General features: G+C 40.1%; 1 protein-coding gene across 1 annotated transcript; it reads right to left on the reverse strand.

The window, feature by feature from the left end:
• Nucleotides 1–5348: 5348 nt before the first annotated feature.
• Nucleotides 5349–10220, reverse strand: LOC132971892 (interferon-induced protein with tetratricopeptide repeats 1-like). Its single transcript, XM_061034661.1, has 2 exons — nt 10024–10220; nt 5349–7463 (listed from the first exon to the last, which is right to left on the reverse strand). Exons 1-2 carry the CDS (start codon nt 10026–10028, stop codon nt 6182–6184), a joined length of 1287 nt encoding a protein of 428 aa, XP_060890644.1. The 5' UTR covers nt 10029–10220; the 3' UTR covers nt 5349–6181.
• Between the last annotated feature and the right edge of the window lie 1198 nt (nt 10221–11418).

Raw genomic sequence — 11418 nt, forward strand, 5'->3', positions numbered from 1 at the left:
CCCTGTGTCCCACAGAGAGAAGAAGGAGGGGGAGGGCTCCCTCTCCACTCCCCTTAACAGGAGGAGTAATCTAATTGGCTCTCTATGTGAGGCAACGCCTCTTGGACCCTCCTTCTAAATTTAGCAAGAGCTTCCAGTATGAACTGACTGTCAAAGAGTTAACATCATCTCCAAACCCAGTGCAGTTAATGCACAGAGTTTACAGACACACAAAAGCCAGCACAATATTCTCCCAATCAACAGCCAAATACAAAATGTATCCTCTGAAAAACTAACTTCTCCACCTATTTTAAAGAAGACTATTCATTCTTTTGAACAGACAAAATTCACAGCATAATGTGGTCACACACAAACAGACAGAAAGAGGAGAAAAATTCACACTCCAATCAGCCAGCAGTTTTAACTTTCTCAGACAACTTTCTTTTCTCTATTCCGTGAATATGTGCACACTATCCTCACTGCACTCTCCACTTCTGTTAAAAAACAGATACTATATATATTTATCTATAAACGTCCTTTATTAGGCTCATTAGTTTTTATCAGATTATATAAACATCCTCTGAGGGGCTCATATTTTATCAAGTCGTATATATAAACGTCCCCTTAACAAAGGGCTCATAGGTATCTTAACACTGATGAAGATCAGATTAAATAAACGTCCTCTGGAACAAAGGCTCATAGGTATTTTAACACTTATGAAACAAAAAAAATGTCCCCTTATCAGTCACTAAATCACCTTTAACCAATCTCCTGCTATATATGCCTATTTAATAATACAGCTATTCTATTTATCAATCACACACTAACAAGAACATTTCAGGATCATTTAAACAGCAACAAAAACATCACTTCAGCTTTTTAGACACAAACACATTCCAGCGCACCAAGACTGTCCAGCAGCCTTTAGAAACACACACAAACACACACACCTCAAAAAACCACCACACCTTAGTTCAAATTTTAAAGTCGACTTATTTATAATTTTCCCTCTATCAAAAATGTTTTACTTTGGCCAAACTTTTAACAAATTGTCTTTTAACAAATTACTTCATACTGCATGCTTCAATGCACACTGTTTCTCTATTCAGCACTTTAATTTTTCCACTTTTCTCAAAACTCTTTTATCTCTCTTTTCATCTTTTTACTTCTCTTCTTTATTTCTCATCTATTTAATCTCTGTATTTCCTACATTATACGTTTAATTTCTCAAATTTCCCATTTCCCTGGCCAGGGATCCCCTTTGTTTTATTTTTACTCAATTTAACTATTTCTCAAAGCCAACTTTCACATCCAGTGTCTAATTTACACATGACTTACTGTTAAAAGGATACGGGCCCTGTCCTTATTAAACTTGCATAGTTTTTTAGCTAACTGTTCTCTAGTTACTTGTTGCGCTTATACTAACTCTACCTTTCCATTTTATTCTCTTTTCTTTTCTTTATCTCTTATTCTCTTTTATTCTCTTTTATTTTATTCCCCTTTATTTATATACTTTTAAACTCAATAAACCCCAATTTAGACGGAGAATTACTCCAACATCAACACATCATTGCACTTCAGTTCTTTGACAGTGAAGCCAAATTTCAGACAGCATCAACTCCCCAATGTGTAAAAACAACACTCACGCTCTGAGGTGATGGAGGAATGCTCCCACTGAAACTCTCGTCCACTGCAGAAGGCCCCAACTGATCCTGTTCCGTGACGCCAAAATTGATGTGGATTCCCGTTGTTGATATGTTTGATGATGAAGAAATTCGCCGTTGAGACTGACTTGCTTTCAAACAAAAGTGTTTATTAACAAGATACAGAATCACTGAACACGTCTGCTCAGGAGAGACAAGAAGCCAATACCGATCTCTCTCGAACATACACTAAGAATGCTATTTATATACAATGACACAAGGCACATGAGGACATCTGTTTGTTTTTTAGGACAACCCCTCTTTTCCAACAGCAGCAGGGGTCTCTGCAATTATATGTATGTCATAAACTTAAAGGCCAACACAGGTCACAGGTACAATCTCCTGTCTAGCTGTCCCCGGGAAACCCTCTTACCATAAGGGTCCATTTGTTTACATTCCACTGCGGGGGATCCTAGCTTTGATCTAAGCATTTCCTGACACTCATAACTCATCCTGCGAACCACACCTCCAAACAAACTTTCCACTGAAGGAAACCCCTTTAACAGATGTGTGCAGTATATACTTAAAGATCACTATAATATCTCTGTCCTAGATATTTAATACACTTCACTCAAAACAAGATATACAATGAAAAACAAGTGTTTTGGGGAAATTCATATGCTGTCAATATCAACCTGTTGCACTGACAGAGTATGAGGTTTTTGTTTTTCAACATCGGTTTTCCTTTTATTCCAGGATTCAGCCCAAAACTTCAATTCACCATCAATGATGAGCCGGAGCCCGGAGTGGGGCGGAGTCAGTACAGGAATGCAGCATATAGACAATGTGTGTTATGGAAAATCAACTGGAGAGATACAACAAGTCACAATATACATTATTTACAATAAGGTACACACATTTTGCATTCTTACTGGGAGACGAATGGGAAACTAACCACTACACAGCAATATCAGCGTACTCAAATTAACACTATCAGAGTTAATATTAACACTTTTAAAGTGTCTATATGGGTCCACACCACAAAGTGTTAATTTAACTCTTTTTTGAGAGTTTGTACCTTAACACTAACTAAGTGTTACTATTGACTCTTTTTGGAGTTAAAATTTAACACCAGGTAACACTAACCAGTGTCACTTTTATTCAACACTGCAATGTGGTGTTAGAAATTCACTCTTTCAGAGTATCTTTTTTAACTATTTAAAGTGTTACCCCCATATTAACACTGTGAGGTGTAAACATTGCTTTAATGAATTACTAAATACAAAATACACTCACAAAAAGATCATGTTTGATTAAAAGACATTTATTTTAAAACATGTGCACCACATAATCGTTTAAAACACTTTATAAAACATACAGCAATATGAAACAATGTATGCGCTCTCATTTTCATTACAGTATTACGTCTCAGTCTGGAAATGAGGCCTGGAAGCTCACGTGAGCCGTCATAGGTGTTGAGTTGGACTGTCTTCAGTCTCCATGCAAAACAACCGATCTGTTCCTGCTCATGCACACAGATACACAAAAAGACACACCAAAGACACAGTAAAAAACACACACACCAAAACATTTAGTTAATAATCTCATAGCACAACTGCATAAAGATAGCGTAGCAACATGCTGTCGGACAAGTGGTGAACGATCCAGGCAGCGTATAAACCGTTCACTGTCTTACATCTTCCTGCTGTTTAACAAAAATAATGCTAGTTTTAGTCTTACTAACAGGAGATATCATACCAACACTCACACAGAAAATTTAGCATACTTAGCTTAATAAATAGTTCATTGGGACACCATCTCTGAAACATTTATCATAGCTATGGTCCTTGCCATCAAATTTAAGATGAAGCAAGATGAAATCATTGAGTAAGTGAGATACTTAGGAGGAGAATAAGATGGCTAGCTAGATATTGCAGCATAAAATAAGCTAACAGTATTACAGTGGCTAATATTTGAAAAAGACCACACACAAGAAGAGTAGTATCAATATCTATATGAAAACATAACGTTTACTGAAAATACTTTGTTTTCTTACCGGCCAACGTCAGGCTAAATCCACAAGTCAACACAGTCTGCAGTCTTCATGACTTCTGTCGGTGTGTGTTCCATTATGGGGGCGGGGAGGGATAAATAACACTTTAAGAGTCACATCCAGGTTCAGAGTTCAGAGTGAAAAGTAAAAGAGTTAAAGATGTTGCAGTGTAGATATAATCCAGAGTGCATATGTGAAAAGGGCTCTAGGTAACCATTAGTTAACAGGTAGATTTGTGTGGTTTATCCAGCTTTCATTATCCGTTAAATAATCATTAGCTACTCTACAACATGTGATGAAGAAGTAATCCATATCTACCCAGTACTTAGTGGTTTTCTGGTTACTTGAAACTTTAATCACGTTATTTTTGCATTTCAGCATGAGCATACAAAAAAAAGTTTGGGTTTGGTGCTACATTACACAAATTTCCTACCAACATAACTTGAACTGCTCTTCTGCTGTTGTTTGTTTGGAGCGAGAAGTGGTTCATCCATGCCATGATTGATGGTTAGCCTTTCACTGTGCCAAGACACACATGATCAGAACATGTGCTGCTGTGAAATGTTCTTATTCTCCCTGACACAATAAGTGTATAAAAGGCTCAGACAGTAGGTATCGTTCCTGTTAATTGCTCACGCTCCTCCTGCGTGTTGATGACGTAAGCATCTCAAGCTTTTTGCTTCTGCCTTTTCCTTTTCAGTCGCTACATAACACATGACTGTTGACTATGTTTGAACTGTCTGTATTGTTTAAAAATGATTGCAGATGTATAATGGCTGAATAAAATACTCATACATACATGATCAGTTTACCAGCGTGCGTGTGTTCGGAGAGGAGAGCGGCAGATTATAAATTCATCGTACTCTGCAACATGATGATGAATCAGTTTATGGACGCCGTCTTGTAATACTCTTAGTTTACCAGCAGATGGCGCCTGTGCTACTTGTAAACCCAGACAGTAAAGTGTATGTGAAGTTGTTAATCTGTCTAAAGAGCTAATTTCTTCCAGTTGTGTTTGTTGAACTCGAATGTTTCTGCCAAATAACTTACTCTAATAATTATAAGGAATATATTATGTTAGAAATGACTGTTTGTTTTCTAATTAATCTTTGTGCTGGATGTGAACATTGTTATTCATGTCATGTTTGTGACCCTGTATAAACCAGCTCTCTCAGAACGCTCCGTTTTGGTGTGTGTGTCTCTTTAAATGCAATGACATCACTCCTCTGTAGTGAGAATGAAAATGGAGGACCTGCGCAAAAGTTTTTTTTTAGTCTGGGGGTGGAGTCCATGGGTGGAGATACCAGGGAAGGGGAGGGGATTTTTTTTAACCAGAATCCCACTGTGACATCACAAGGAGAGCACATTTGAAACAGAGCATTTTTCTCTGTGTTGTAAGACTTATGCAGACCACAAACAAAGGACTGGATGGTTTATTTCACATGTTGTGGGTCAGTAGACTCTCAGGTTACACAGATATATGTTCAGAAACACTGTACAAGTGGATTTATCATAATATGTCCCCTTCAGGATTTTAAAAATAATTTAGTGTGATAGGCTTTAGCAGAATCAGGACACTTATGATCTGACGAGGCTTAACTTTCTAGCTCCGTCCTCCTGATAGTTTAGAACTGAAGAAGGTGAAACCACTGAAACAAACAACTTCAAGACGATTTCTTGGTGTGCACACTGTTCATTTATTGGTATAAAGCTTAAACACAGCTTGAGCAAACAGGAGCATCTTAATATATAATTTTCAGGTCACAGCAAATACATTTTCACATGAACAATGAGGACTTTAAATATCCAAAGCGAAGCACATTCTTATAAAATCCATTAATTCTAAAAACTGAAAATACAGCATTGAAAAAACACAACAGAAGCAAAATACATGATAATCACAATTCACACATTTCTTCATTAAGTATTCACCATGACGACCGTGTTTTACAGAGGACGTCACACCGACCAGGAGCTAGGGTGTAAGATTTAAAGATCACAGATTCTCCTCCTCTTCAACCAGTTTAAATAAGTCTCAGAGCTCCTCAAAACATGTGTGTGAAGTTTCTTGTTCTCAATCCACTCTGGATGCAAGGGGCTACTGCCCTTTGTGATGTCATGAAGGGAACTCCGTCCTGAATTAGTAAGTCGTTCTCAACTCTCTCTCTCTCTCTCTCGCTCTCTCCCCTGTTTCTAACTCTATCCACTGTCCTATCTCTAAATAAACGCATAAAAGCCCAAAAATAAAAATAATTAAGAAAATAATAAAAAATAAAACTTCCTTTAATTTATTTCAAATAGTTTTGAATGACAAGAAATTAGTTTTTAGTTAGTTTTTATCCTTGTTTTTTGGATGCCCTGGCAGAATTGGCCCCCTCCTGTTTTTCATTCTTCTTCTGTTGCTCTTTATTACCACGTGAAAGCAAAACGCCTTCGTAGAAATTAGATGTTTTTTTTTTTTTTTTGCTTGGACAAAATTGTTCCCCCTAAATTTGCCTCCCTATCTTTACTGCGTTGGCTCTTGCAGGTTTCTGAGAAACTCCTCTATTTCTCTGCACATTATGCCTCTGTATTTCTTCTCCTCCAGGATTCTGATGCTGTTCTTACGGAAGTAGGAATTTTCTGGTATTGCTGCTGCGTTCATGTGATACTGTGTCGACCTGTGGGAGTCTTTTCGATTAAAGAATAAGTAATCTGCATATTTGTTGTAAAGCATCTGTTTTTCTCCAGGTTCCAGATCTCTGTCCAGCAGTTCCTGATATATCTGCTCAGCTTTGGCCTTGCTGTCACATGACTTTGCATAGATAGTTGCGAGGTCTATTTCCTTTTCGAGTGAAGAGTGAGGGTAAAGAGAGATCAGCTCCTCGTGGAGAGCGATTGCTCTGTCCACCGTGCTTTGATCTGGATCAGGGTCATTTCTGCTTTTATAAACTATCTTCGATCTGTAGCAGAATGCAACTAATCTCTTCAGAAAACGCACATCTGGATGTTCTTTCTGAACTTTCTCTGCCAAATCAATGGCGTCATCAACAGATATGTATTTTATGTAAAGGTTTAGTAAGGCCCACATGCCTCTGCAGCACAGAGTGCTCACATTTCCAGCCAACTCACGGACTTCATCTTGAATGTTTTCTACTTCATTAGGACATTGTTGAAGGTAGAGAGCAGCGAGGTGCAAGTTCTCTGGATCCTGTTCCTTGGCTTGTCTCATTTTGTCCAAGAGGTCAGGGTTCAGACTTGTGTTGTTGTGCTTATGTGCATTGACTGACTCTATGACATAGCTGGTGTTCCACTCCACCATGTTCGGCTGCATCCTGGCAGCTTTCTCGTAGTTATCAACAACCTTCTCCCTATCCTCTCCTAAGAACATCAGGGTCCAGGCCTTTTCAGCGTAGATCTCTGCATGGAGTTCTTCATGTGAGTATTTTTCCATCAGGTCATCAACCTTTGACAGGTAAGCCTGACTCTCCTCTAGATCTCCCAGGTGGTGGTGCAGCCAGGCCAGGTTCCCGTAGTTCACCACTAACCAAGGACCCTCATCTGCATCTCTCAGCGTGTTGAGGGTCTCTGCAGCCTTCTGGAACAAACTCTTAGCCTCTTCATTTAACCCCAGCTTATACTGAATGATCCCCCACAGGTTATACTTGTGGCCCAGCTTTCTATTTCCCTCCTCTGTGCTGAAGTCCTCCATCCTGTCTGTGAGACATAACAGTTTCGGCCTGCTGCGGTCCAGGTCCCAGGTGAAGTGGCACTGCAGGGACTCCAGTGTGGTTTGACTCTGAGCAGCACTGATGGAGAATAAAAAATCAAACATTTAAACACATCAGCAGCTAGTTTGGATGTGCTTTGAAGTGTGCTATGTTTGGATGTTTACTGTTCGTCTCCCATGAAGAAAAGATATTTTAAAGGAGCAATATGTAACTCAGACACCTAGTGTTTAAAATGAGTACTGCAGTTAAAATGCTCAACATTGTAGAGCGCTGTCTCCCCCCGCCCCTCCATCTCCAATATTGAACTTAAACCCTTTTCACAAATCTCCTGTAAAACTCCAGAGATTAGGCTTCCCGGAGGGTCTTTAGGTTATGTGTGAACGCAAACAGTCAAATTTTTCCAGGGACTTTACCCGGAGTTTCTCCGGCCAGACCCCTATTTTTTTTTCCGTAGAAAATCTGAGTGAGCTGATGTCTGAACACGGCCGCATATACTCCGGAGATTTCACTTCGAGCCAATAGAAAGAGAGTGACGTTTATAAACAGTGACTGTCTAAAGTGTCTGCACGCCACCACTACGATCTCCGTGCTCTAATCAAACGTCTGCATTCTGTTTTCTGTTCGTCAGTATGTTGTTCTCCTCTCTTTTGTGGATGTTGTCATTCCATTGGATTACACATAGCATTGATATAAAGACAAATATTCTCATTATAACGTCGTGTAGCGGACTCTGTTGCTTCGGCCGCTACTTCTGCGTTGTTTATTTACGTCACGTCTTACCGCGGCCCCTTCCCTCTGACAGGGAAAGTCCCCCGCTGAGAGGAGCATATGTGAACGGCTAGGTCGGGAGAATCTCCGGAGCAGTCCTCCTGCAATTATCTAGATATTATCCGGAGTGCAGATGTGAAAACGGCTATAGTTTGAGCACGTTTCTGCTTGTGGAGCTTATTGGAAACATGCAAACAGAAACAGACTTTTTAGGTCGGGTGCAATCACTTCTATCTGAACCAGGGGTGCCTTAAAAGCGCCTACCTTCTCTGGTCCAAACAAATCCAAAGCATTCAGGAGCAGAATCTAAAGTTAGAAGGAGGACATACTGGCTGCTGCATTGTTGTCAGAGAAGCCAACACTTCAACATAGCATGTTTCCTTAAAGGGATACTTCACCCATTAGCATTAATCTTTGTATCATTAGAAACCTGGTAGTATTTTTGAATGGTCGTGCATCCCGCCCTCATTTTCCCCTGAGATGTGAAATCTTTGTGTTTCTGAGTCTGAAAAGGAGCTTCCAGTGACGCAGAAATCGTCATTTTACGTCACTTGAAGCTGTTGCGGTTAGCGGGGTGAAACTACAACGCTAGTTCCTCATATTTTTGACCACTGAAGCTACAGACCAATCACAGATCAGTGGGTGGGAACTCACTCCCAGAATCGAAACTTAACGTCCGGCATATTGTTTGGAAGCTATGCTAACAGGCTCTATGGAGAAAGCTGATAATGGCGAAAAAATATAAATATAGCGGCGAGACGGCTGCTGCCGACAGGCCGGTCTTGTGTCTTGGCTGCTGCCGCCAGGGCCGCTGCTTGCCGCCAGGGCCGCTGCCAGCTCAGCAGCTGAATCCGTCAATACAGATTCATGTTTCAACGGGTGAAGTACCACACACACATTTCCCCACAAAATGTAACAACTTCAGTTTTTTAAAATCCTGAATGTAACTGAACTAAACTTTTAACAAGGGGAGATAAGGAAGAAGAATAGAGACTCAAAGAGGAGTTAGTATTTGACATTTTGGGATCAGAATGCATGAGGGTGATACACTAGAAAGAAATGGGCTTACCATTTGGTCAGCAAACATGGGTCCAAAGTTGGCCACATTCTCTCTGTATGGAGCTAACCTACAGCTTTTCATCACCCTATTTGGGTCCTCCATGGTAATAGGGGACAGTATTGGCCTGCTCCAGTTGGGTATTCTAGATAAACCTGATAGCAGCCCCTCTGGGCCCCAACATGGCTGGGTATTGGTGTGCAAATATAGAGCAACAAAATGACGAATAATGTGCCCTCTAGGATACTGTAGTTACCAGATAGGCTGCCTGACGTTCTAGACAAAGTTAGGAATTTTTGTCTCTTCTCCACAGATATGGACCAATCCACTTTGAGATATATGCCCACAGCATGTGTGAGTTTAGGCCTGTCAAATAATCAAGCGCATAATATGCATATGATGTGGAATTTATACCCCGATTGCACCCTTTTCTGAGACTGCATATTCAGACTTTCCAGTGGGATTTGCCGTATTGTAAAAACTCTGAGTCATTTTATAAATCATTGTGCAACCTGATATAAAATGTATGAACTTTGAGCCTTTATACTGCTGTTGCTGCAGAATGGACATTGGAAACACTGTAATCTAAGATAAAAGTTTACTTTTGCAAGAATAATTCAACAAACAAAGATTCATTTGAACCTGGCTGAGATGGCAGAAACAAAAAGCATAAGAATCTTTAAAATGACAAAAATGAATCATGAATAAGCGTGGTGGGGGGAATAAAAGGAGCAGAAGAAAGGGGTTTGAGAGCTAATGAAGAGATATTTAAACAAAATTGTGTGCAAGATATTCTGAATTGTTCACACTCACCTCATCTTGCCGTTTCTTCGACTCAGTGTGTCTCTGAATATAACTTAAGCAGATGTTTGCTCTTGATGTAGCTTCGGTTCCAGTGATGTTCAAATTCTGCTGCGATGTAAAGGCTGTGATGGCTTTTTTCAGCACATTCAAATCTTCTGCAGTCGAGGCAAATTTTCAAAGGCGTGTCATTTGGGTGTCATATATCTACCTTTCTTTATCATCTCTGTGTTATCTGACTTTCCTTTCCGAGTAATAAAAACATAATGACACACATTATGGGCGGCTGTGGCTCAGTTGGTAGAGTCGTTGCCTCTCAAAGGTCGAGGGTTCAATCCCCAGCTGGGCAACATGTCCGATGTGTCCTTGGGCAAGACACTTAACCCTGAATTGCTCCCACTGCTTCAGTGGTGGTGTATGAATGGGATTAGTTACTCCTGATGGATGATACTACATAGCGATCACTACCATCAGTGTGTGAATGGGTGGGTGTGACCTGCGGTGTAAAAGCGCTTTGAGTAGTCGGAAGATTAGAAAAGCGCTATATAAACTCAAGTCCATTTACCATTTACCATTACATAAGTCTGTCAAAGCAAATAATAACGGATAGCCATGATTCATTAAAGGAGGAAAGTGTAACTCAATGTTTACAGTGGGTACTGCAGTCAAATTTCAAAACATTGTAGAGCTGTCTCCCGAGAGCTTATTAGAAACATGCAGAGGCTTTTTAGGTCGGGTACAATCACTTCTATCTGAACCACTTCTCTTGCCCGCTTCCATCGTTGCAACACCTGTTGACCTGATAACTGCTCTCATATCTGACAAACCGAGGGGCGTCCAAAACGGCCGTGTGTGTGGGGGGGGGTCGCCTTAAAAGCGCCAGCCTTCTCTGGTCCAAACAAATCCAGAGCATTCAGGAGCAGAATCTAAAGTTAGAAGGAGGACATACTGACTGCTGCATTGTTGTCAGAGAAGCCAGCACTTCAACATGTTTCCTTAATGATCAGATAGTAAGATACCTTTATCATCTCACTCTCTACATATTCTTACTGATTTGACCATTAACACACACATTTCCCCACAAAACTTAACAGCTTCATTTTTTTAAAACACCACACCATTTGGACTACAAACTGTGAGTAGCTTGGAGCTAATTAATGGAGAATACCATATGGTGTCATTTGATCAGCATCCACTGAATATCTCCACAACTCTTTCCATTTAATACTTCAAGTTAAACTCTTTGACCTATGAGTCTGGATTTGGTGGTTGAGGGAACATCCTCCTCCCAGCTGTGAGTCTCTGCAGAGTGTATGTTTAAGAAAAGATTCATTGAAACGTTGAGGCAGCCATTTTAAATCAATTTATTTAGCAGAAAAAGCTCCAATGCAAAGACAGTGATACAAA

This window comes from Labrus mixtus, chromosome 3 (genome assembly GCF_963584025.1).
Source record: "Labrus mixtus chromosome 3, fLabMix1.1, whole genome shotgun sequence".
Classification (NCBI taxonomy): domain Eukaryota; kingdom Metazoa; phylum Chordata; class Actinopteri; order Labriformes; family Labridae; genus Labrus; species Labrus mixtus.